The sequence below is a fragment of the Stylophora pistillata genome, chromosome 7 (genome assembly GCF_964205215.1).
Source record: "Stylophora pistillata chromosome 7, jaStyPist1.2, whole genome shotgun sequence".
In the NCBI taxonomy this organism is placed as follows: domain Eukaryota; kingdom Metazoa; phylum Cnidaria; class Anthozoa; order Scleractinia; family Pocilloporidae; genus Stylophora; species Stylophora pistillata.
In genome coordinates, this window is record NC_142525.1 from 31313604 (window position 1) to 31340519 (window position 26916).

The 26916-nt window shown below is 38.0% G+C and overlaps 3 protein-coding genes and 1 long non-coding RNA gene across 9 annotated transcripts; 3 read left to right on the forward strand and 1 right to left on the reverse strand.

The window, feature by feature from the left end:
* The first annotated feature begins 25 nt into the window (after window positions 1–25).
* LOC111332055 (uncharacterized) lies at window positions 26–3655 on the forward strand. Its single transcript, XM_022937316.2, has 2 exons — window positions 26–727; window positions 1111–3655. Exons 1-2 carry the CDS (start codon window positions 196–198, stop codon window positions 1878–1880), a joined length of 1302 nt encoding a protein of 433 aa, XP_022793051.2. The 5' UTR covers window positions 26–195; the 3' UTR covers window positions 1881–3655.
* A 1034-nt stretch (window positions 3656–4689) lies between these two features.
* On the forward strand, window positions 4690–14467 carry LOC111330640 (uncharacterized). Its single transcript, XM_022935541.2, has 10 exons — window positions 4690–5649; window positions 6631–6766; window positions 6869–6980; window positions 7273–7392; window positions 7808–7864; window positions 8119–8208; window positions 8295–8372; window positions 8805–8979; window positions 9483–11404; window positions 11897–14467. Exons 1-10 carry the CDS (start codon window positions 5265–5267, stop codon window positions 12068–12070), a joined length of 3249 nt encoding a protein of 1082 aa, XP_022791276.2. The 5' UTR covers window positions 4690–5264; the 3' UTR covers window positions 12071–14467.
* LOC148727448 (uncharacterized) lies at window positions 6887–9574 on the reverse strand. The gene is made up of 2 exons (XR_015990080.1): window positions 9439–9574; window positions 6887–7728 (listed from the first exon to the last, which is right to left on the reverse strand). It is a non-coding gene; the product is annotated as an uncharacterized LOC148727448 (long non-coding RNA).
* A 1165-nt stretch (window positions 14468–15632) lies between the features above and the next one.
* Window positions 15633–26814, forward strand: LOC111330650 (prolactin-releasing peptide receptor). 6 transcript variants are annotated; one of them, XM_088728786.1, is made up of 5 exons: window positions 15633–15802; window positions 17025–17194; window positions 17903–19592; window positions 24635–24712; window positions 25264–26814. In XM_088728786.1, the coding sequence occupies exons 4-5, from the start codon at window positions 24667–24669 to the stop codon at window positions 26385–26387; spliced, it is 1170 nt and encodes a 389-aa protein (XP_088584912.1). In that variant the 5' UTR covers window positions 15633–15802; window positions 17025–17194; window positions 17903–19592; window positions 24635–24666; the 3' UTR covers window positions 26388–26814. The 6 variants fall into 6 exon arrangements, with proteins under 6 accessions (XP_088584912.1, XP_088584911.1, XP_088584913.1 ...); XM_088728785.1 differs by lacking the exon at window positions 17903–19592 and adding an exon at window positions 22729–22779; XM_088728787.1 differs by lacking the exons at window positions 17025–17194; window positions 17903–19592 and adding an exon at window positions 22729–22779.
* The last annotated feature ends 102 nt before the right edge of the window (window positions 26815–26916 follow it).

Genomic DNA, 26916 nt, shown 5'->3' on the forward strand with positions numbered 1-26916 from the left:
ATGTGTACTTCAAGTAGCCGCTGTGCTTTTGGCTCAGATAGCGGCCCATAAAATACGAAAAAGCGCTCACTTCGAATCGGAAATTATTCCAATTAGGAGTGATTTGGGGCTAAAATGAAGATTTCAGTAATGACCAGTAAATGATCCTGTTAACAGATGCTGTTCTTAACTTGAGCTCAGAATTTTTAGTCAATCATGGGGTCCGTCACACAGTTCGCGCTTGGCGCGGCGGCCGGTGTTGCTCTTTTCATGGGAGCGAACGCAGCCAGACGGTTCTTTTTCCTTCCAAGAACCACGAACCAGACAGAAGGGAGAAATTCACCCGACGATCCTTTGCCGAGATCTTCGGAACACATGCACTCAATACAAAGTGCAGTAACCCCGGTGCGTAATTTATCTGATATTTCTGAGGCGGAAGGAAATGCTGTCAGTGACGATCTAGACACCAAAGTAGAAGGACAACATCTTTTGAACCTGCTGTTCAACATCGCAGAAGATCAGGCGAGAAAAGAAGGGTACATTCACCGTGGAATTACCTGTAACTCTTGCCAAGCAAGTCCAATTTGCGGAATACGATATAAATGTTCTAGTTGTGTTGACTATGATGTGTGCGAACGTTGTGAAGCGAGAGATGATCACAACAAAACTCATCTGTTTCTAAAGATCAGAATTCCAATGCCTCCACTCACAAATCCCAGAGCACCCTGCCTTAAACCTCTCTACCCAGGTAAGAATAAGAAAAATAACTATCCTTTACACTGAGTTGATTTGGACAAATTTGCAAGGACACGTTCAACAGCTGGGTGTAAATACAAGTAGATTGCGAAATGAACATCATTTTCTGTAATAAAAGAAATGGTAACAATTTTTTAGAACAACCTTTCAACTGTTCTGTGGTCATTATCAAGTTTAAAATTTTAAAATTATAGTATCGTATGCATACACACCATGTGTTACTTATACTTTTGTGCATATCGCATGTTACTCTAACTTATTTTCACAATTTATACTTGATAGTGACCATAAAACGGTTGAAACGTCCTTGTAACATTCTTTTATCATTTATTTTTTATGAGTTAATCAAATTTAATGTATTTGTTGCTTTTCCAGGTATCAAGGATCACCCCTGTGACTTGTCTTGGGATGACGTTCAAAGTCTCCATAAGCAAACTTATTTTGATCAGTCAGAGATAGAAGCCCTTGTTGAACAGTTCAAAACTCTTGCCACTAAGAAAGAAGGAATTACACGTGAGGTGTTTGACAAATGTTTAGGACCCTTGGGACAACACAAGAACCTTGTAATGGATCAGATGTTTAAATTTTATGATCAAAATAGTGATGGTATTATTGATATTGATGAGTTTGTCATTGGTTTGTCAATTCTTGTGAAAGGTAGTGAGAAAGAGAAGATCCCCTATGCTTTTGCAGGCTGTGACATTGAAAAGAAAGAATACATTTCTAAAGAGAACCTAAGAAACATGTTCAAAGCATACTTTGAAATTAGCCTTGAACTTGTCCGAGATGTTGTGAGATCATGTGAAGAAGAAATGATGGCATCTTTTGATGATTCAGGTGACAAACCTGTTTCTTCAATATTTAATGCCCCTATTCCAAGCAATGCAGGACCTTCCACGGCAAATGGTAAACCAGTGATGTTAATGAACAACCCTGGAAGCAGCACAAGTGCAAAAGGAGTTGATGGCAGGTGGCCAATAATGGAAGCTATGTCACAGGATGCCATTGATGAGATGGTGAACAATGTCTTCCACTGTGCAGATAAAGACAAGGATGGCAAGATTTCTTTTGAAGAATTTGAAGCTTGGGCAACTAATGACAACACTATTCTTGCATGGTTTGAGGCTCTTGGTACAATCTTTTAGCTCTTGAACTACAGTTGTAATATGATAAGAACTTTTTTTAAGTGTCTCTTCCCCTGATTTGCTCTGACGAAGGGCTAACGCTTGAAACATCAGCTTTTGGAATCATTGCAGTGGCCAATTTACCACTTCAATTTTGTTTATATATCCAAATTATTTCGTTACTCCCACCAATGCAGCCCCAAACAGTTTCTTTTGAAACTATCAGCCTCTCTTTCCCTGAGTTCATTTATCTCCCGACCAGTTTATGTTCTTTTGCTCCAAACTGTTTTAAAATGAGGGACAGTTAACAAATAACTGTTATTATTACCCGACTCGGGCAGTCAGAGGGCCAATAACTAAAATCAGCCAATCAAAATGCTCTATCGTCGGTCAATAATATTCTCTCAGTATTGGACCGGGCACTGTGCCGAATGGTCCCGAATGATACCGCATTGTGTCCCTTTGAACTTCAGTCGTATAATAAATCTCTTATTAACCAAGCTTGCTCAGGACCATACTGGAAGAATATCGGCCCTTGGTCTTTTTTGTACAGACCTCGCTGTGCTTGGTCCGTACTGTCAAGACCTCGGGCCGATATTCTCCCAGTACAGCCCTCGCGCTTGGTTATTAATAAGATATATGTATTGAATTTATAGAGTTTTTTAGGCCACACAAGATAGAGCAAGTTCTCAAAATTTCTTCTTGATTGTACATATATGTATGCAATTAGTGAAACACTTTAATAACTTAATATATGTTACAGAAAAATATACATAAATAGTGTTTTAATCAATTTGCTTTTGTGAGCTTGTTACTCTTAGTAGACCCACATTTAGATTTTAGGTCATTACAAGTGCTTTAACATTTTCTAAAGTGAAATCCCTCAGTAAGATTTTTGTTTTTAAAAAAAGGACCCTTGTTTTCTCTTCACTCCTTAAGTCATATTAAATTTAAAAGAGTGAACTGTCAGTCAATTTGATTTTTGAACTTGAATCATCAGGAAGGGGACTATTGCTTCTAACACACAACAGTGACTAACACATGTCTTGACAGGTGTTTTAGCCTTTGTTAGCGTTAGTTAATATATGCCATATCAATAAAGGGTGAAAGTTTCTAAAGAAACTGTTGTGCTGCATTGGTGAGGGTAACCAGGTAATTTGGTTAAATCAGCTAAGTTAAAATTGTAAATTGGCCACCATAAAGAGTTAAAAAGCTGATGTTTTGGGCATTAGCCCTTCATCAGAGCGAATAGTGAAGCGCTAACGCTCGAAAATGTCAGCTTTTTAACTCTTTATGGTGACCAATTTACAATTTCAACTTAGTTGATATGCCATATTAAACCAAGTTGTGTTTGTTTTTAAGTGGAGCACAGTTGGTAGATTGTGAAATTGATTTTTTTTTTTTTTGCATCACAACTTGAGAATAAAAATAGATTGGTCTGCACTTTCCATGGAATAATTTCTCTCTCAGTAGGAGGTGGACAGATAATGCATGGTAACAGTTAAAACTTTCAAAAGAACAAAAATTATCAGTGGACTTGAATTAAGTAAAAAAAAATAGTAGATTTTGAACTTGCTTGCCAAATAAAGAAAAATTTTAGTTATTTTATTATGACAAGGCAAGTATCCCAAAGGAATAAAATGGCAGATCTTTGAATTTTTTCATCAAGGTGTAAACACAGAGTCACAGCAAATGTGATGGTAAGAAAACATGTGACAAGTATGGTGTACATGGCTGGAATCAGTAATGTTGAAGGATGTGTATTGAGTGAATACATGAATTTTTCTTTTCATGAAGTGAACTGATTCATTTGTTAAATGAAACCCACTCCTCCCTCCCCCCCCCCCCCCTCACCACCTTCCTCTTCCACACAGGATGCTGGACAGGTACACTATTTTCAATCAGTTGTGCAAAACCTTCCTTAAATAATCTTGTCAGATGCTCCAGTCCATTATTTTTTCAAATGACTGGTACATTTAAGTTTTTACCAAGTTTTAAGGATTAATGGATTAATAATATACATGAAAAAAATTCTCAGTTCTGATTGGTTAAGATGAATGCAGTTTTCAGTTAATTCAGTGCAGAAGAGAGTTAATTCAGTGCAAAGAAAGAAACAAACCAGACACTCTGATTGGTCAGAATGATTGGTCCCTGTCAAGGTCAATGTCACTTGCAGGGTTTGAATAAGTTGTTTTTTGCACGTGATGCGCGCGCTTTTCTTCTGCGTAGTTATGAGATGCTACCTCGTATTTTTCATGTATATGATTAATACAAAATCACATGATTTTCTTGTGCAATTTGGAAGAAATAATCACTTGTAAATTTTTTCAAAAACCACAAATTGCGCTCGCCCTACGGGCTCATGCAATTTTGTTAGTCTGAAAAAATTTACTCGTGCTAATTTATTCCAAATTGCACTCGAAATCATGTGATTACCTATACAAATATTGGGAATTGTTCGCTACTTCTGCCTGACTGAATGCCTTTTCACTTGCATGCTGTAAGGGTGTCAACTCAGCTGGGCCTAATTGATGGGGAGGATGCAAAAAGATATTTTTGATAAACAGATCGTAGCGTTTCTCAAGGATGTCACGCAACGCACCATCATTGCGTGATAACGATACCGCTTTGAAGGAGCGAGTTTGTCGTTCGTGGAATAAAACACTTGACGTAAATTATTTCCTTTTGTCAATGGGCCTGTGATATGTGCTAGGGGGACCAGAAAAAATAGTTAATTTGCCAGTACAGAAGAATATCATACTTGTGCCTTTTTGAAGTGAGATTAAACGTGCAAGTCTTGGATCAATTATTTAATACAAAGTCATTTCCTTAAATGGTAACAAAGACGCGAGTTTCAAACTTGTTTCTCCTATCTCTCCTCCTCAAATAGGTAAAAGACAGCTATATTTGTTTAATTTTTTTCAATTTTAATCTGACACTTTCATTACAGTGAGGATATGCAGGTGTGAAGAGAGGTGGTTAAAATATTTTATCACGACAAAACCCAAAATACTTGAGCAGATGTGTGTTTTGTCAGTCATTCGTATGGTGAGTACAAACATAGCTTATCTAAAGAATGTTGAAAATGTCTGTTGATATATTCCTAACCCTGTTTTGTAGGGGTCGATTGTTGCTGAGTGATGAGAAACTGAAATTTGATCTCACCGTGTTCATTATGTTCCGCTCGATTAACCTTGCGCTGTTATTATTGTGTAGTGTTTTAGCACAATGCTATCACTTCATAATTTTCTGTTTCTGAAGAAAGGCTATCGCTTTGCCCTCTGGAGGAACAGGCATCATATGTCTTTCATTACAGGAATTAATGATAATTATCGTGTTTTTCATGCAGAAAAGTTTTAATGTAGTTCCTCTCTCACTCGGCGTGGTCGTTTAATAGCAGGAATCATGGTTTGTGCACGTTTTCAGCGTGTTGATCTTCCATTTAGCGATCATGGAAGGTGGTCGGAGCTGAAAAATCTCTATGTGAAGCTAGAGGGAGTGAAGGATGCAGAACATCTTGTTGACGTTCTACAAAGGATTTTTGAGGTTGCTGGTAATGACATCAAACAACTCCGAGTCCCAAGCGATCGGGCAGGCGCCAAAGAAACTTCCGATTCCTTGAAGCTAAGCTGGCATTTTCAAGGGCTACAGCTGTTTTTTGACGAGATTGCAACAGAACAAGAAAGTGCGACATTTTTTGAGACAATTCTTCCGTTCATCGTCAATTTAGCATTAAGCATCGAAGAGTATTCTCCAAGTCAAGGCATTCTCCTGTGTTCACAACAGCGAGGTGCGTACTGTTTGTTGTTTACAGTTAGCGATATTGGGCACAGCCAGTGATACTATAACAATCTAATTTTTAGGCGATTTAGCTCGAGAAATGAAGCGCAACCATCAGCAGAGCTGTGTAAAACAATCTTGGTTTTAAATATGTTTTAAAATGTGTTTTAATCTCACGAGCGTGCCTCTATTGTCGTGGTGGACAATAATACTTTGTCGAGTACGTCCCGCTGTTGTTGTTGAAAACCTTTTACGAATTCTCACGACAATCCAAAACCTCTTCTAATCCTTTTGTTACTTTATTAGAACTCCTTCAGAATCTCTAACAAGCTTAAGTTGCTAAGGATGTCTTTCCTAATTAGAACTAAGTTACGCAAAAGTTTGAAGAAATGTCCGAAAACTTGGCGCCGAAAAATAGAATTTTAATAGTTTTCTGTGACGATCACGGAATGATTACTGTTCAAAATGATCATGCCGTAATGAGTGCATGTCTTAAACTCAGTTATGAAAACGCAATTTATTTGATTGCTAACTCGAAATGCATTGGAAATCTCTGTCAGATTTTGTTGTCAATAATACTTAAAGATCTGGTTCCTTTAATTTTTGGTATTTTTCATTGTATTTAATGAGATATAACCTGTTCAATTAAGACCATCTTGAATTTATTGACCCCATATCTTAAAGCACGATTAATTTAACGTCACAATGGTAATAGTCAAGATATGTAGATAATTACTTCTCGGTGGTTTTCAGAGGTGATGGACGTGATGACTATTGGTGTGGTGTTATTGCCATTTTTTTTAGCAATGTCTTTCTTTTCTTCGTAAGATACACTGTTTCCAGCCATCTTAAAATACTTCAGTGATTCTTTTCATTAAGGCCTCCCAATTTTGTCTCCCTTTCAAAATCAAATTGTCTGTACACAGGTTTTTTCAACATGTAAAATCTTGCATAATCAGCCAACTTGAAGTTCATTACAATTATGTTGCAGAGTCTGGTATTGTCCTTGACAGAAGATTCATTGCTTGTCTCCTGGCCTCGGCATTTCTCTGTGCACTGCCCCCACCAGCAGATGACACACAAGTTAGATCCATTAACTTTGTTCATTTGTTTACGTGTTTTCACAGGTAGGATTTTTTTTAAAAAATTACAATATTTAAACATAACTTCTCAACTGGTGATGATGTATGGTCCAGTCCTCTTTCTAATTTTACTTTTTATATATAAAGAGAGGATATCCAAGATGCTCAGGCTGCAAAGCTGCAATGTTTAATACACTACTTTGAAAAACTTAGCAGTGTCTGGCCGGATGTAACAGGAAGAGTTTTCTACAGTAGACAGGTGACTTAATTAGAAATAATAAATTAATCAAAGACATTTTGAGCTTAGAAAAGATTCAGTGGTAGGAAAGTGTTGCATGATGAAAACTTCAGAACTTTCAAACCATTAGAAAGTAAATCTGGATGTCTTGAACCATATCAAGGCTCTTTCAGCAGCCTATTTGATCATTCTGATAGATTTATCACCCAAAGTATGTTGAAATTTTAGTAGAATTAAGAAATCCAACAATTAAATACTTCCTTATTTTACCATGACTTGTTTTTTGAGCGAGTGTATTAATTTGATTTACCAGGTTATACCAAGTAACTCTCTTCCTTCTCTTAATGATTGGATGTCATGTGACCTTCCTCTGTGTCCAGTTATTGTCGATAACAAGACATCAATAGAAAATTCTGGAGGACATATGCTCCAGGTTTGTTGTGAAATCTGAAACTGCTGAGTGCCCCTTTAGCTTGACTCCAGTTTTGGTGCTCTGTTGAGTGTCATTGGCTTTTCTTCCTTGAAGAATGCTGACTTCTTTCCCAAACTGGTGATCAAGACTATTTCTTACGTAGTTTAACACAAACAACAGCTTATGTTTACTTGAAGAATTGAAATTATTTTATAAAATTTGAAACATGCTTGTCCATCTTTAACAGTCAATTTAGTCTTTCCTGTTCCAAATTGGCAGTTAATTGATGCAAACTTGTGATGATTCATATCAGTGAGATAGGTAATGGCCTCTCCAAGTTAGCTGGTGCTCATATCTCTAAGAAAATTGAATAAAATGAGTTTTAATCGGGACTTAAAGACCATTAAAGGTATCTTTTGATTTATAAAATTCATAGGTGGACTTTGCCAACCGTTTCATTGGAGGAGGTGTTTTAGGTGCAGGTCAAGTCCAGGTATTCCCTTTCATGTAAATTTTAAATCAGATCAGTAGTCATGTAGTGATCAAATTTGTTTGGTTGCAAGGGAAACAGGTAGTGCAGTAAAAAATGGAATTTGGGAAGGGTGATGTACTTGAAATTAAAAAAAATAAGAAGATCTGTACAAAGGAGGGTGGATATCTTTCCAAAACAGTGCAGTTTCGCAAGGATGGTTTCCCTAACTTTATAGTCTTGATTTTTATGCTTGTTTGCGTTTTTTCCCTTTCCAGGAGGAGATCAGGTTTTGTATTAACCCTGAATTACTAGTGGCTATGATGACTATGGAAACTATGCAGGACAATGAAGCAATTATAATCAGGGTCAGTTATAAATCTCTTTCATTCTAATCAGAACCGTAGTAAGAGTGTGCGCATTAATTTCGTCTCTGTGAATGTATTTATTCTAGGGAGCTGAAAGATTTTCTTCCTATTCGGGATACGGAAGAACCTTCAAGTTCACTGGCGACTTTAAGGACGAATCAGAGGTAATTTTGGCGACTATCATTTGCTAAGCGAACGGTTGGACAAAATAAAGACCATCTACTGAGAACCGTAAATACTGGCTCTTTGCCACAAGCACTACGGTGTAATAGATGTGCTTGAACGCTTGTCTTTTAGTTAAAAAAAGGTCATTTTGGCAGATTATGATCAGAAAGATGAAATGCGTGAAGAGCGTTTGATTTCCTTGCATAATTTTGTGGATTAACAGAGACCAAGGTATTTTACCATAACAGAAATGTGTAAGTTTACAAAACTGCCAACTGTTAAGAATTTAGAAACTTTTTTATACTCAAGTTGTAGCCGTGAAATTGACCGGGCATCAAACATTTTCTTGGTTATAATATTCCGAAAATCATAGTTTTTGTTTTTTTTTTTACTCGGAAAGAAGTGTCATTTCGTCATCATTTCTTTTAAAGCACGATGAAGACGGTGATTTTCAGACCACAGTGGTAGCAATTGATGCAAAACGGTTCAAGAACATGCCAAGAGAAAGTCAGTATGAAGAATCTGCGTTGCTAAGAGAACTAAACAAGGCTTTGGTAGGATTTTACAACCCTGAAGTCGGTACCCAGATCCTCCGCACTCCATCAGGTTGTTATCTATGTGCGCGTTCTTTCGTTGTTCAATTTTTACTTTCATTTTCGCTCAGACGGCCCTTGAAGATCGACTGATTTAAATCCTTTCTCAGTATAATCACAACAGCCAATCGTAGTGAGGGAGAATGCGTGAAAGGCTCACGTGACTAAGTCCTGATTGGTTTAAGTTTTGCATCTAATTGGTTGAAAAGAGCGAAACGTGCAACGGTGAGCAGAGTTCTGGGCTTCATTGTCTGGGAAGTGAATTTGCACATGTTCCCGACACTCAAGCAATTCAACGATTTGACTTTTCTTTCATGAATCCTGCTGTAGAATATTAAGGCGCTACTCAAGTTGCAATTCTCTTACAACATTCATTCTCATTCGTCGCAATATTCACTAACTCAACGAATTTAGGCGAATTACTTTCTATTTACACTACTATACTTTTTGTTCGTTGCTGTTCGCTACGAACCTTTTTTTGCCAGTTGTCGATGTAATTTTTTTCTTTCTTCGTAGACGAAGAAAGTGACATGTCTTTAGCTGAAAGCGAAGACTTTGCTTCATCGGAAGAACTCGTGCTCTCTTCGGAAGATCCTGTGGTATCATCGGAAGAAGCCGAAACTCATAAAAGGCAGCCCTTGCCAAAAGACGGTAAAGTTTTGGAAATTCCCGAGTTTAGTCATAACCTTGTCAATCTTGCGTTATCGCAAGCTATGGACGAAGTAAACAATAACTGCTTCTTAGAAGACTTTGTTGACGGTGATATTGTGACTAATGTGATGAAAAAGTCTTTGATCGAAGTCTTCGGTGGTACTCCCGAAAAAGCTCGGAGATACTCGGAAAACCTTTTGAGTCCTTCGCTGCTCCCGAAGTGCTTGTCGCTTAACGCGAGTGGTTCAAATTCTCCGACAGTTCCCGGTACACCTCCGTCCTCTCCTGCAATGTATGATCCGAGCATTTCTGAACAGACATCTTTAGACTCGCAATTACGGTTGAACACTTCTCTAAGGTTAAATAGAAGTTCAAGTAAAGATGGATCTCTCTCTTTTTCCGTGAAGAGCTTTGCTGACTCACTTTCCAACTCTCTAATGTCATGTGTGCAGTTGACGTCATCCCTCGCCACTGCCATAGCAACCGTGGCGACTTCACCAGGACAAGTGGTGTCGGATACCAAAGAAGCATTTTGCGAGAGCCCCAAGAACATAAGGTCCCCCGTGAAGAATGGAGATAGTATTTTGTCATTTTTGAATCGGAAAGTTCCTCAATCGGAGATTTCGCCGAATAAGACTTTCACTGATGGTTTTCACTTTACCGAATTTGTGGAAGACTTATCATCATTAGTGAAATCAACAAAGCTACAAAGGTTCAAGGTCAAAGATGACGCGGAAAGCTGTCTGATGTCTTCAGGCGCTAGACAAAACCTTATGGAGGAATTCAATCAATTTGGGGATGAATCCAACGCAAAGGTGTACGAGCAGTTTGCAACAAAATTATCAAGCTTCACTGTCGATTTGGCCCTTACCTCTTTATTTAGATCACCATTTGAAAGGGACGAACTTGAGAAAGACGTTGGAGAAATTCTCACCGAACAGAGTACAGATCCTGACTCGATGGATCCATCTGATGAGCAAATTGGTGACGGTTCTCAGTCCCCATGGAGCGCTGCGCAAATCAAAGGTAGTCGGGAGTTTCTTAACATCCTTAATGGTCACGCAAATGCTCTTTTGGTAGATACGATACAGTCTGCTCTGGCTGAGGCAGCAGAATATTGTGTTGAGAGAACAACTTGTGATTGTTTTTCTTCTCCCGTCGATGAAGATTATGAACCATTGAAAGAAAAAGAAGGGCAAGGAGAGATGGAAAATAAGACGGCAGATGCGAGTAGCTCGTCAGAATCTTCCGAAGGGGAGCAAAGTGACTACACTGAGGAAGGTAACCTGACTTTAGGGAATTCTCTGAATGACCTCGCCTCTGAATTCCCACAGGCTGTGTTTGAAATAGCACAGAAACTTTCCCAGAATATCATTTATGATGGAGTGGCGCAAGCAGTAGTAGTGGTGATGAAAGAAAAATCCAAGGAAATGACGACAGAGGTTCAACTGGAAACTCCCAAGGAAGTCACAGAGGTTGATACTAAGAAAAAGGCAGAAGAATCGCTCTCCTTCTTTGTTGAGGATGGAACCGACAAGCAGACTTTGAATGGATTTTCGGAAGATCTGAGCTGTTTCACGATACGTGGAGCTGTTAAGCTTGCTGGAGCACTCCTTGAGACGCCCAACGGGGAACCCCGGGTACGCCCCGTTGCAACCGGGAACTGGGGATGTGGGGTGTTTAAGGGGGACCCGGAATTGAAGGCTGTTATTCAGTGGGCTGCCGCGTCAGCAGCTGGGTGTCCTGTGGTAGTTTACCATTCTTTTGGTGACCAGAGAATGTCACATGTGAGTTTCCTTCCAAGGATTTTAGTATTTTCTTATAGATCATTTCAGATTATAGAAAGGATTTTGTATTCATCGGCGAGTTTTCTGCTTTACCCGCACAATGTTTTCCCAATGTTTTTCCAACGTGTTATTTGTAATTCGGTAGCAGCGCAACAGGCGCTTGATAGAAAGATCTGGTTTTAGAATCCCTCTGGGAAGTTCGAATTTTTTTTACTTTCTTCCACGCTAGTGAAACCTAACGACATATTTCGACGACGATATTTGTTCATCCGACGACCGAGCCAAACATTTAATCATTCATTACTACGATCATGTTCTGTCAGACTATTGCCTTTTTAAGTTGATTACCTTTCTTTTGCCTTTTAGTTGGTAGGACCCTTGTCTGTTTGCGCACTTTGATAAATTTTCCTTTCCATCCTTGATTAGCTAATGTCGTTGCCAATTCGTTTTATCGTTTGACACGTATTTCTCCCTTTTATTTCTCTTTCAAAGTTCCTCAAGGCACTCGTTTGTTTACACTCACGTAACTGGAAAATCTCTGACGTCATCCAAGGAGTTCTTCGATTCTACAAAGCTATCCAGGTAGGAAGGGAGGAAACTGTTGGAAAAAATTCGTCATTGCTGTCATTTCTCTGCCAAATGCGTCAACCATCTATCAAAAAATGAAAAAGAAACGTAAACATCTGGGAACAAAGGTGGACGCCAGTCGGACAGCTCTTTACTTATTAAAGTTCACTAAACAACTTGCATGTCTGAGTGCGACCAAGAGAGGTCAAAGAATCGAAGACTGTTCAGTACAAGCTCTGCTGTCCATAGTTTTACGATGTAAGGAAGAGAATCAATGGATTTAGAAAGTATCGCGACAAAGTAGCGTAAATTTATTATAAGATACTTTTGTAGAGTAAGGTAAGATGTATTTCGAATTGCAGTTTGGATCCCTTAATCAGGAGAATGGAGCAAATGGAAATTTTCCCTGCTCTTTCACGAAAAATATTTGGATCTGGCAGTTAGCCCATAAGGATGGGGACTTGCTAATTATTATTCTAGGAGACACTCGTGAAGACCGTGGTTTTGATGAAATAGTATTTATCTTTTTGTCAATGTAACTAACCTTCCTGTGCATGTCACAGTGCAGCCGCGCATGCTCCGCACGACAAGCGCAAAGCGCAGAGTGTGCAAAGCTGCACGGTGTGCCAAGCTGCACGGTGTGCTAAGCTGCACGGTGTGCAAAGCTGCACAGCGTGCAAAGCTGCACGGTGTGCAAAGCTGCACGGTATGCAAAGCAGCACTGTGTGCAAAGCAGCACAGTGTGCAAAGCTGCACGGTGTGCAAAACTGCATGGTATGCAAAGGAGCACGGTGTGCAAAGCTGCAAGGTGTGCAAAGCTGCACGGTATGCAAAGCAGCACGGTGTACCAAGCTGCACGGTGTGCCAAGCTGCACGGTGTGCGAAGCTGCACGGTGTACAAAGCTGCACGGTGTGCGAAGCTGCACGGTGTACAAAGCTGCACGGTGTGCGAAGCTGCACGGTGTGCGAAGCTGCACGGTGTGCCAAGCTGCACGGTATGCCAAGCTACACGGTGTGCGAAGCTGCACGGTGTGCGAAGCAGCACAGTGTTCCGACCCAGTTCATTGTTTAGAGATATAACTTTGAAGGAAAGCTACTGAGTGGCATGGTTTCTAGTTTAGTCTGTTTCAATTGGCCTTCGGAAGGGTATCAAGCCTTATACCATTTTTCAATTCATTATGAGTATAAGTTAAATTATTTGTTCTTCTTGTAAGACCCAACGAGGATGTTTGGTTTCTAGAGCACACGTATTTTTTACAGGGCAGGAGATGTACCTTTAGAGTTTTATTATAAAATTATAGTCGTGTTATAATAACTGTCGATATCTAAGTGTAGTTTATACTTTAAAAATCTTAGGAACTTACATTTTTGATAACGTTTTTGTAGTTTATTCGCAAAACGTAAATTGTTTGCTGATTGAATTTCCAGTTTCATGGTAATTTTTATACAAAGACATTTTTTTAGAAATAAATGAATGCAGAAATTAAGGCCCTGTTTACAAGCAAGGAGGGTAACCCTTGTGCTAGGGTTACCCTAGCAGGCGGGTCAAAGATAGCCCGGGTTTACAAGCAAAAGTTCACAGATAGGGTTACCTTACCACCCGGGACAACTTACCTATGCTTGGTAACCGCACGCATTGTTATCAATGTTCAAAGGGTCTGAAAACAAGTAAAAAGTTGTCCCGGGTAGGCGAGTTATCCCCACCAGAGCGTTTACAAAGCAGCTAGGGTTACCCTAGCTGCCTTGTGAATTCGTCCATGAAAAAAAGAAGAAATGTGGGAGCGTTAGGGTAACCCTCCTGCCAGGGTAACCCTAGCACTAGGGTTACCCTACCTGCTTGTAAACAGGGCAATCGAAAATCAAGTATATCTGACGTATATCCCATTTTTAAAATTAAAGTAGATGAAAGTATCTCGTTTTATTATTCGTCGCCTTAGCGTTTCAGTCGAGCCAGTTTCAGAAATGTATATTTGCGTTGTGTTTGATTGGGTATCAATATTTTCCGAAGTATTTACGAAGGAATTGTAAATCAGAGATCTTACGTTAAGCCATTAACGCAAACAAGCTAATTTTCTCTTAGTTGGATGTGATATTTATCAATTTTCAAACTTATTAAACGAATGCAGTTGTCCTCAATTCCCACGCGTCAGTTCATAAAGCAGAGTTTGAAAAGAAAACCTCATTTCTAACCAGAGTTCATGACGCCAAAGTCAAATGAATGTAAATGCGTGCGTGCACATACGTTAAATTTTTAAGAACAGCTCACGCTTTGTACTCCGCCCTAACTAAGTGTCGCAGTTGGTCGGCAAATGTAACCTATATTTTTCTATTCTTTGTATTTTGTAAGGGGACAAATGTCAATTGGGGCTCGCCCTGTATTTTTCTCCTGCCAGTATATTTTTGTTTATTTATTGCGTGTCTCTGTTCATGTATTGACATGTAAATTGTATTTTTCAGTGGCAAATTTCAATAAACTAAACTAAACTAAATTTTTAATTCGGAATCTTTTATGACTATTCACTATTTGCGTTCGCAAAAATCATTACATCCGCCGCTCTTATTAGAATGCTAGAACAATCATGGCTGAGACCCTTCAACCAAGTATCGTGAACCTGTGCATCATTTAAAAACGCGATAGCATTCTGTATCGTTGCCATAAATACACAACACGAGATGTTGATTAATTTTTTATTATGGAGTATCAATCAATTTCTATTACTTCAGTCCACTGTTTGGCATTTTATGTCAGTAACTTGATCAAAAAACGCCCCCGTGCGAATCTTCCCTTTTCGTACAGAGTTAATGACGTGTTTAATTCTAATTCATTTCCTCAGCGAATGATGCAAACAGCGACCTTTAGTGGGTGTTTTCCAGCTGACATGTATGCAACAAGCAAGGTTTAATTACATTTGTTGTATTTTTACACCAATCCTCTGACGTTAAGCCATTGTAATTTGCCGCTTTGTTGTTTCCATGTTGTTCCCATGCATATTTCTGAAATAAAGCCATATTCTTTGCTAGAAATGACTCGCTGCGACCGCCCAAAAATTTGCTATCTAGGAGCGATACTGATATTAAGATCTATATGGCGCGTTTCCTGCCTAACCGGAGAAGTGAAATAAATAGCTTTCATTGTTACTAATTAAGCTTTAGGTCGCCGTTGTAAATTGCTTTTAAACGTAGTAAAATGAAAAATTCATTTCATCAGATAAATCATTCCTTAATGTACAGAAGCGGTTTGGCGGTGTGTTTGGTAAAAAAAATAATGATAAAATGAGTCATGATAGTGAAAAGAGTACAGTACCAAGAAAAAACAGTGCTCACCACGCTAGCTCAGCTGCGAATTATCGATAATAAACAGACCAAAGGTTCCTTTCGTTTTCACCATGTCTTGCTGTGAGAAATTGGAATAAAAAAGTAGCATGGAAGTGAAATTTTGACACCAACGTCGTCGAATAGCGCTCAAGTAACTAAGTAAATCGTCATGTGTACTTTTGAAAAGAGCTGCTTTTTACGATGAACATTTCGCCGCAAACTGCAGCAAGTAATGAAATTTCAGGGCGGGAGTTTTAATAGACGTAAGATGGGATCTGAGAACCAAACCATTAAGAACAACACCTGCTGGGCACGAACAAATATGATTCAATTGTTCCACTACCAAGGTTTACATGCATAATGATGAGTTCACAAATAAAGGTGTTTGGATTGGAGAGGCGAATAATTGATAAAAGCAGCGAACTGTGCCAGGAGTTAGGCAGTGAAAAGTTTACCTTGGGTTCGGCTTGTGTCACTTGTCAGAAATATACGGTCTATTTTGAAAACGAATTTAAGGTGAGAATTACAGGCGTTTGTAAGCCAAAGGAGCAAGGTTTGCCGGACTTATAATTGCTGTAGTTGCTCTGGAACAATCGGATATATAAAGGAGTCGTGTAAATGAGTTTTGTAGGTAAAATTTATTGCACTCTGAACGTTTGTCGGTGCTTCTTTTCATGGCATCGGGAATAGCTAGTACTTTTAATCATTTATCTATAATTCATGAGTCAATACCAAACGACCTGTAGAATTACATTTTTTTAAAGGTGTTCATGTTTTCTTGGCAGGTAAGTTTCATCATCAAACCTAGAAGTCTGATGCTTTATCAGTGCGAATATATGACTTCATTTAAGGTATACCCGGTGTCATTACAACTCGGCGAAGACGGTATCTTACGAAATCAAACTCTAGTGAAATGAAGGAAAGATGATTTATTGGCCGTGCATTAATGCGCGACAACTGTTGGTGTTGACGGTAGAAATGAAGTTTATTTTCCAGCTGAGTGAAGGCAGAATTTGAATGTATTTAGATGACATTTCGGTGTTATTTAAAACTTACTTTTGGTTTCGATTCATTGTTGGTTTCGACTGCGTTTGTTATCTCCAGCTGCTACAATACTGATGCCTTTTGTTTCTCCAGTAAGACACCAGTCGAAAAACTCTTAAGTTAGATGTTAAACGCAGGGGGCATTTTATAGTTTTATTTCATTTGCTATTTGCATTTGTTCTCTCTAAAAGGAACAGTAATCTAATTTCAATTCCAAGTTCTACTCTAGGTAGAAAGTGCAACGTCAAACAAAAAGTTTCGTCTTCCCGTTTACGAGTCATTTTAAAATAGATTTGGTATTGATTCTCGATCAATTTGTTGAACCGGCCGTTTAAGCGATATCATGTTATTTTCTGTACGTGAAGTTTCGTAGTATTTACTAAAGATTTTGATGTTTACTACCCGTCATTATAAAAGTAATCGGGACCTGGACGTGTCTTGGACGTTTTTCTCCGTTTTTTTGTCAAGCACTTACACATTGATTATACAAAGGTGTTTTATCTCTCTTCTTCCTTCTTTGCCCACGACAATTTTTATTTGTCATACGAGAAAAGAACTTTTGTCGGCCCTTAAGAGTTTTTCTCTCTTTAAGATGTGTCATAGCATAACTTATCCGAAGGTCATTACCGTTAGCAGGTGAATCAACATCAAAACACAGCAAGAATCGATATGTGTTAATGCTTTTTTTTTTTAGACAGAACTCTTTCCAAACTTTTCATCGAAATTTTCAACCACAAGTCAGTTGGAGGGAAATATCCTGATCGGGGAAATACAAAAGCTGTTTCGAACTATTGGAAATTGGAAAAAGTCTAGCCGAAATTAACAAAGGACAAACTATTAAGAAATGGTTTATTTACTTGACAGGTCAGTTTGACTATGTGATAGACATGTTCTTTTAAGTTTGACAAGATTATCAAGAATAAAGATATACACGCATAGCTTGAACGATTTGAACTACAAATTACAATGACGTTTGGACAAACAGCTGATATCCACTGCGCGAAAAATGAGTTTTTAGACGTTAATCACGACTCTTTTTTATTGTGGCTCTTTGGAGAACCATACAGAGCAATTAATGATTTAAATATTACTTTTAAACCAAGTGACTGCTAGTAACCTCACCTCATTTTCTACAAGAGCTCGTGTTCGGCAAAATTTCAAATGAATTAACTTGTATTTTAAACTGGAAATGACTGGGAATGAAGAAAACTATTATTGGCAACAACGCCATAGCATAGAGCTCATTATCGTAAACACTTTTAAAAGCCTTTGAAGAGTGTTCTTAAATCTGTCAATGAACTGGTACTGGCACACTCAATTATTACTTTGCGAGTGACCACGTTGTCCGCTTTCATTTTCAATAATTACATTGAAAAATAGAACATTTGAGTGAGTGAAACAGTCGAACGGAACAAAAGAAAAAGAGCGGCATTTCAGTCTTGGATCGTTTGGAAATTAAGGAGTCTGCAGACTTTTCATAATAACACAAGGGACTTATAAAGCTATTCAACATGTGAAGTGTTGTACCTAACCTCTTCCTTTTTGTTGTTGTTGTTGTTGTTTTTTTTTAAGGTGATGTAGAACAAGACTCAAGGTTATGCAAGTCAATAATGAACGCATGCCGTTCAACTTTTTTAAATTTCTGAGAATTAATGTTAGCCATACCATACTATCCAAAGGGAATATTCTCTCTGAATTATATTTAAACAATATGCAACAGTTCATATATCAAGTTAAGATCAAAAGAACTTTAATTCTCAAAGACACCAAGCTCGTTGCAGAATATTTTCCACTTTAAGTCTCCACTGTGGCGACATTATCAACCATATTCTTTAAAAAACAAAAACAAAAACAAAAAAACCGTGGGCTCTGATCAAAACCATCAGCCTTTCCATTTCTGGTTTATAACATGTCTCATGGTTTTCTGTAATGAGAATGTCTTTGGTAATGGTAATGCTGAAGTTGAAGGCATAAAAATATTTCATATCTGGTGACTCGAGTATGGTCGTAAAAATTGGTAAGGACTGGACTGTTGAATCGTTTGGAACGCAAGAACATGAGCGATCACATAAAAAACAAGGTTATTTGTACGATTCGTTAAGTTTACGTATAGTCGAAAATACTGCTCACATGTATCGATGGCGCAGTTTCCCATGCCATATGCGTTGTTGGTATTTTTTTTGGTCGGTTTTGAAAAGCAATAAGTCCAATAACTTCGAATCATTTGATAGATGTATGAAAATAGTTGTAGTCGTTTTTACCTTACTAAGATTCTGGACGCATACGAGTTATTGTGTTTATTACGGCAAGCGTAGCTGGCCCCTACAGTTTTCATTGTGAACGAGTTGGTTCTATCTTAAGGTATTGCTTTACAAAAAAAAAACGTTGAATTTTTTTCTGTTCCGACCTTCGAGCAGAATACAGATCCCAGAAAGTAGCCGTCAAAACATTTAAAATCAAAAGAGAAATGTGTGAGTTGTCACGCGCTACGTGGAATGTGTGACAAGTGACTAACCTTTCGTTTTCATGATAGATATTTGTACTCAACATTGTAACATTTACACCGGCATTCTATTGCCAGAGAAGCGAGCGGTTGCGAATTCTTTTTCCAATCCGTCTAAATGAGATTGCATTCAGCGTATCGGATTATTCTTCAAAGGTAATGACTTCGCAGGTTTTCTTTGGGAGCTATACGAGCTCTGAGCTTTTTCTAAACTGCTAACTAGTAAGACCTGATAGCGCATGCACAGACTCATCAAAGCTTCAGGGGTGAAGATCAACGTAAATCTCAATAAAACCTCGGTAAGGGACGCACACAAATTACTTTAAAAAAATTAATTTACTTAAGATTTAGACACGATGTCCAGGCCAAGATGATGGAAATGACTCGCTTCAATCATGAATGGCCGATACCTTCGGCTTTTTAAACGAACAAGAAGCATACACCAGGTTGTACGCTTCTGACCAAATTAAATTTACAAAGTGTTATCAGTCAGAGAGAGTTCAATTTCCACTGAGTACGTTACTAAAACAAATTAGTTTTGCGAATCATATTGAACTTTGGTCAGAGCTCTTGTTTGATATCTTGGTTATTCAGCACAGATACCACACTGAGATAACAGTTCAATTTTTTTAACTGTCTTTGATTTAACAGCTCACAACTCACATCCTCTCTTTCTCTTGGATAAACACGTTCCTTATCAGGGGAGAATAAAAACCCATCAGTTGGACATTTCACCAAGTGCTATTACAATAAAGACGTGTATGTATTCAAAAAATACGTTACTTTACTCTGTTTATCAGTTTCGTAAATGCATTACCGCTTATTTACTGATGTTCGTCCACTGTTAAATTTTCATTCTTTTTCCTTTTCTCGTTGTAAATTTTACCGATACTCTATCAGATAGCTGTAATGTTATGCACAGTATTTCGGTTCCTTTTTCTCAGTGGTTCTCGGTGCAATTGACCAGAAAATGATCTAAAATAAACGAGAACTGAGCTGATAAGATAATCCTCGGCTTCCGCCCCTAAAATTTGTATTACATTTCTCTCTACTTTATGCGTTGCGTTAGTTCCAACTTCGATAAGTAAGATGTTCCTGCGAAGTTCTATATTCCCCTAAAATCGTGCGAGTAAGAAATTTCACCGAAATGAGAAAGTAATGTGGATTGTTATCATAGTCATTTACGTGGTTTGAAAGTACGAATGAATAAATGATTGAATGGAAGCATGAAATCAAATAAATTAAAACACCCTCAGTATTTTTCATGGAATAGCGAGTGTTGCGAAAATGTTGTCTAAGGTCAGTTTCAGTTATAATTTTGCTTTCACAAGATGTTTTTGTGATTTTAATTTATGGAATGTTTAGAAACCTTTATCTAGAAATTTAATGTCAGTTAGGAAAAATGAATTCTTAATTGAACTTTGTGTCTCCTCGACATTTTTCGATAGGTTCAAATTACAATTTGTCTCTCGTTCAAAATGCTAATATTACTTAAACTCAGTTCATATAGGCCGAGTCAGTGGTTTTGTGAAAAATCATTTGGAAAAATTACGTGGTAGATGTTTAAGAAATACGGTATCGATCACATAATGAAAATGCATTTGACGTTTTCTTTAATTTTGTTTGCATTTTGTGGGGTCAAGTGTCAACCACATGCCATCTTCAACCACTTTGTACGGTAACTGGCAGCGGAAACCGTATTAATTAATAAAAATAACACATTTTGCACGTCCTGGTGAATGTAATTACAGTAAGTGGTCCGACTAACCGAGAGACGGTACACCTACAGTGGGCTAAAAGTGCCGAATGCTGGGGTTCTGTAAGTGATAATTTTGTTTTCCAGGCAACAGATAGTTAAACCTTAGACATAATAATTTGTTAGATCTTAATTCCGCTCGATCTTAAATAACGTCCTTAAATGGACAACAAATTCATCCTAAGGACATTACGTAAGGATAACTCTAAATCAAGATTAAGGATCAAAGCTTCTGAAAATCTCATTGTCCACCGTTGCTTCCGAGTTTGCGGTGGATTTCTGTCTTCTTTTGCTTTTCACAATTTCGTTACATGGCTGAGCCTTTTTCAGTGATGCTTTAGTATTTATTATCCGCTGACTTCCTTTGCTATGCCACGGCAATTCATCAATTGAGATTTTTCTTTGAACCGAAATTGAACCGGCTACTCTCTAATTGAACGCTTCTCTACGAGAGAGACCCTGAAAACTGAGAAATCATTTCGTCGCTTGGGCTCCTATCTTTATTGATTTTAAGGAAAAGCAATCAGAGCAGCAGTCAACAATTTTACAAACAAAGCAAACAGAGCTAGAGAAGGCAGATATTTTGCTAGATGAGTTTTCCTCGTGATCATGTGGCTGTCGTTCACTGTTCTGAGCCGCTCTAGCCATACTCCTAACAGACTTCACTTTCAAAAAAATAAACCCATTCACTTATTATGGTGAAAACTTTCATGATCCCAAACACATAAAAGCAGCAGCATTAAGAAAAGAAACGATTGACAAGTAGATGTTCAGTTTGACGAGCAGATGACAGAAGATCAGAAAACATAGTGCCTTTAAAAGTTGATTTTGACCATTTTGGATGTAAACTAAACACACCTGTAAACATTTGATGGGAAAACAAACGTGGAAAGTGTTTTCACTAAGGTTAGGGACTTAATATTTGTAAGTTTTGATTGCGTCTTGGCACAACAAGCATCAATTGGCACGACCTCACCAAAATTCCAATTCGATCTGGAAACAGTGGACAAGAAGAGCCACCCAGTGGATGTCCATTGCTAAATTATTATTATTATTATTTATTATTATTATTATTATTTATTATTATTTATTATTATTATTATTTATTATTTATTATTATTATTATTTATTATTATTATTATTTATTATTATTATTATTATTATTATTATTATTAGTTGACGAATTCGAAACAGGAATGGATAATCCGTTCAGCTGTCTCTGAGTGACAGCCTCAACATGGCTTCTTTCTTTAGGCTTTTTATTCCGTGCACTATGGTTTACAAAGGCCCCTTAAGCTTCTTCAAATGGCGATCGAGATAAACGAATTACCGTATGAAAAAGTAATTAGCGTAACGAGAAAAGACATTCAAATTTTCACTTTTCTTTTATTACAAAACAAATCTTTTTAAATTTATTAGAGCACTTTTCTAGGACAATCACAAAGTCAAAATAGCTAAGATGAATGCAATTCCGGGCTAATTGTTTGGTACTTACTTGAAAATTAATAACTTAGAATTTTAATTCTCCCTTTAACTGATAATGTAATTGAATAAAATACTGTACTGTATTACCACTAAGGAGCAGACGCATCCATAGGAGCTGGTATAAATTTCCTTCATAGTTTAATATTCATTTCTATTTTTACCTCGGAGGATTTGTTGGACATAACCACTCCGCTCTACTTTTGAAAAGAAGACGAAGCTTTCAGCTGTTTTCTTGTTACTAGCGCTGGCCCTGAGTGGGAGAAATAAATCTCTTATTTGAACTAAACTAGAATTTTCCACCATACAGGAAAGGTTTTCGGGACTTTTTTCTCCTAAACACGGTGTGCAAATATGGCGTGACTGATGACCACAGGCGGGCAGCCTGATCTGCATGTGGGGTTCTGACAGTTTTCTTTATAGATCTCAAAAATACTCTTTATGACTACGTCAATGACGATAAACTTAGCCTGCATTAATGAAGGTTTTTTTGGGCGCGTGGTGGTAATAACGAGGCGGAGCCGAGTCTATAAATCCGTTTTCTGTCCCAAGCCTCTCACGGTCTTGCAACTCACCGCAGCAAATCGCTCATAAAACCGCAATCTACGCGGGCTTCGATAGATACCATGATTCTAACACCTCCATCAAACTCTGTAGAGAAAGAGGGAAAGAGTTTACCGCCACAAGAATTGGAGTAACACACCAACAGTAAGTCCAATACCAAATGTTAATTTGCTTATTGATGAAAGAAATTGATGGCTCAAAACACAACTAGTGAAAGAAAATTGTGTAATGACGAGTTCATAGCGCTTAGGCGGTACTCTCCGCCGGCTTGAAAAATATATTTTTAAAAGTACATCGACCAACACAGATCTAGGCATGAATCCGGCGTGTTCCTTAGAAGAGATCACAAATTTTATGCGGCATTTCCTCTGCAGTTTGGTTGTAATTCCTAGTTCCTATCCTGTACCGGCCTAGAACAAGCTAAGCTAGCAGTAATTCTGAGTAATTACTTTTTCAGGCCTTAGACTGAAACAGGGCCTCTAAACTCTGCTGGCTGGATCATGACCAAGGGTATTTTTCAACAAAATAGGCAAAAGATAAAACAAAAGTGACTTGACGTTAACTCAAAGCTGTGATCATTCCTGGAACCTCAGAGGGATTTTGTAACCGTACACCATTGTTAACTGTTAATATTAAACTTCCCTAATTTTTGGTCGTCAATATTGCCGATTTCCACTGTATCATAAAGCCATTAAAAGAAATAAAGTCAAGAATCAAAGAGATAAAATAGATGAAAATCGAAACAGTCTTAGGTCTGTGTGATGTTTGGTGCGTGAGATATTCGAAGAAATGTTTTATTCAAATTTATAAAGCTTTGTATGAAGGGGTGTTACGAAAACGAAGACCCTCGAAAACGAAGACCTAAGACCTAAGACCCGGTCTTCGTTTTCTAACTACGAAAACGAAGACCCAGTAAACAGAAAACCGTAGAAATTACAAGTTAAACACACATTAAACAGCAACAACGCTTAGTAATATAATACATTACACTTCACGCGTTTCTTTCCATTATTATACTACCCGTAATATTATACGGCCCGTCTTGTCTGTTCTGTTTCGCTATGCGAGCCAATTTGGTGTTGATATTCTCGAGGGTTTCCTCGGGTAAACTTACAACACATATTATTATTCTGGAACAGCAGGCAGAATTCGAACGTTAGCCGCCTTTGAATTATAGTTAGCATTGCAGAATAACAGAGAAGGCGTGCTGTACAGGAAAAATGACTGGTTCTGTCAATAAGTAATCAATTTCTACTGTATTTCATAGCTAAAATCATTGCTTAAAATAGATTCTGACGGTCGTTCAGCTTTCTCTGCTGGAAAATTCTCGTTAAAAACTAAGCTACTGCAGGGTCTTCGTTTTCGTAGTACGAAAACGAAGATCCGGGTCTTTATGACTTTATGACAAGACAAAAAACCCGATCAAACTGAAAATTTGTAAAGGATTAGTCTTTATGTAAGATTTGTCTTAATGTAAGATGTTAGTCTTTATGTTAATTTGTAAAAGGATTAGGCTTTATGACAAGACAAAAATGTAAGATGTAAGATTATGTAATCATTATGTAGGATTAGTCTTTATGTAATATATTAGTCTTTATGTAAATTTGTAAAAGGATTAAGCTTTATGACAAGACAAAAAACCCGATCAAACTGAAAATTTGTAAAAGGATTAGTCTTAAACTGTTCCATTAACTAACTATTCTAAAATATCGTAAGGATTGATCATTCCTTATTTTTTAATCGTGATGACGTCACGTGAAAACCAAGAATAAACGTGTCAATATGTTACCGCCTGCAGTGGATACACTCAGTCAGTGGTGCGATTCGTGGATATCGTTAAATCGGGGGATCAACCTTTGTTTCCAGAATCTCTCATCTTCCAGCCCCCTTTCCTCGCTCAAGGGGGCGATGAGACTCTGGGAACGAGGTTGATCGGGGGATATGAAATTGGGATATGAATGATACTCCACTTCTGACTACACTTTGATTCAACTTTCAGGTAATTTACGGTGTGAACTCCATTGGTATACAATGCAAAGTGAGGAAGGAATCTTAAACATCACTGCTACGGCCACGGGTACAATGATTAGCCCACTCATTACTTATCACTGTCGTGTGCGTGAAAAAAAAAAAAAATCAGTGAAACTTTACGAACACTGACAGACGAGCGGCACTCTGCCCTAAAGTGTTCGCAGTAATCAGATTACACGAGCAAATTCCACTGTTTACAACGCTTTTCTCTCGGGTTGCCGAGCAAAAAACTTTTATGGTTTGAGTCAAGAATTCCTAATTTCAAACAGCTTGGTTGCTTCTCGGAATTTCAAAGCGCAGATAGTGTCATATTTATACACTTCTTGATGATGACAATTAGCGCTCTTCGGAGCATACTCCAGCTTTACCCTTCGACCCTTAAGAGTGAGTAACCTCTTATTTTTCCTTACAATATCACCGCTGAATCACGCATTGAGGTCGCGAGAATAAAGGGAATGATCACCAACTAGAGAAACTTTTGGTTGTAAACCAATTTCTCCCTGCCAGCACCTTAGAAGTATAGAAAACAGTATAAAAGATAGGTATAATGATGTAAGGACGTAAAAGATTGATGCTGTGTCGTTTATCACTTCACAGAACTGCAAGAGGTGTCCAATTCGTCCTCCGATCAAATCCCGGGACCTGAACCTAATTCAAGTTTTGTCATCTTCACAACAATTTATGCCGTGATAGTTTTCATCGTTGCTGTGGTTGGAAACTCCTTAGTGATATACATCGTGAAAACGAGGGAATACATGAGGAACTCCACCAACATACTGATAGCCAATATGGCAATCGCAGACATCTTAATGGCATGTTTATTTCCATACATGCTCAGGTGGCTGTATGTCGGAAACGCTTGGTTTGGAACGTTTATGGGGATAGCTCTATGCAAGTTTTTCCATTCTGCTCAGGTGCTCTCCATCTCGTGTTCTGTTCTAAATCTTGTTTTCATCAGCCTTGATCGATGTTTAGTGATATGGTTTCCACTGAGGCGAATTTTCACTAATAAAGTCCTGAAGGCGTGTTTGGTAAGCAGTTGGGTTTTCTCAACAGCTTTTGCTATGCCCCTGATTATAATGACCACAGCAAAGAAAGATGAAAATGGAATATATCGTTGTAACGAATATAACTGGCCTACTCATCAGGATAAAATCGACTACGCTACTTCGTTCACAGTTTTATCCTACCTTATTCCTCTTCTAATCATTACCATCGCATACATACTCATTGGTGTAAAACTTCAAAAACGGGAGTTGCCAGGTGTTCAAACCTTGGAATATCAAAAGAAAGCCCATGAAACGACGAAAAAAGCCATAATAATGCTTGTCACGGTGGTTGTCGTATTTGCACTCTGTTGGCTTCCGCTCCAAGCGCGGGAATTCATGCTGAATTATTTTCCTCAGACCATCTCGCTCTTTCCGTATGAAGTGGAACTATTTCTACCTTGGATTGGAGTTTTAAACAGTGCAATTAATCCCTGGTTGTATGTTATATTTTCTGAGAATTTTCGCCGCGAGTTTGGCCGCGTTCTTTGCTGTATGGAAAACACTCGCTCTGATGCTTATTTGGGAATCCCTGCAACACGTGCGACGCCTATGACGACGCCTTTAATGTCTCGGCGCATGACGACTACGCCTGTTATTGGACGGCGCACTCTGTCAGCCGCTAACGTGCACGAGACGCTTCCTCTGCGACATTTAGCAAACGATTCGAAATGAACTGAATTTGAAGGACCCGAAATTATTCTTCAACTCTGATCACTGTACAGGCAAACGAGTTTCAACTTTGAAACTGTTATTTCAACTAGTTGAAACACTTTAAAAATACTTGTCAAGTAGCAAGGTAACGATTATGTTGTTTTTGTTTCAATCAGTCTTGGAGATTTAATCACCTTGTTTCTGGACTTACGGAAAATTGCCAACGGATAAGAAAAAATGGCGCTTTTCGCAGCATTTTTTTGCTGAAGAACAAAACTAAAATTTTAACCCATCAAAGCAAGAATGAATTAAATTTAGAATAAATTAAAGCTTAACATTATTTGTTTTTATGTAATAATTAACTATTAAGTTGATGAAATTTGAGATGTTTTGAGTTGTACTTAATTACCTTGTTTCCGTTGCATGAAATAAACTTTATTTATGGTGACATGTTTTGAACTATTGCGTTCTTAGGAAGCAAAGTTCAAGTTCATTTATGAGCGCATTCATGTTGGAGAAAAGTAAACAATCATGTACGTAGTGTTGTTTG

Bases quoted from the DNA above. Each gene is read 5' to 3' on its own strand.
- LOC111332055 (XM_022937316.2), top strand. From the start codon at position 196: ATGGGGTCCGTCACACAGTTCGCGCTTGGCGCGGCGGCCGGTGTTGCT. The intron at 728-1,110 runs GTAAGAATAAGA...TTGCTTTTCCAG, and splicing joins CCTTAAACCTCTCTACCCAG to GTATCAAGGATCACCCCTGT.
- LOC111330640 (XM_022935541.2), top strand. From the start codon at position 5,265: ATGGTTTGTGCACGTTTTCAGCGTGTTGATCTTCCATTTAGCGATCAT. The intron at 5,650-6,630 runs GTGCGTACTGTT...ATTATGTTGCAG, and splicing joins CCTGTGTTCACAACAGCGAG to AGTCTGGTATTGTCCTTGAC. The intron at 7,393-7,807 runs GTTTGTTGTGAA...TAAAATTCATAG, and splicing joins CTGGAGGACATATGCTCCAG to GTGGACTTTGCCAACCGTTT.
- LOC111330650 (XM_022935553.2), top strand. The intron at 24,713-25,263 runs GTACAATGATTA...ATCACTTCACAG, and splicing joins CATCACTGCTACGGCCACGG to AACTGCAAGAGGTGTCCAAT.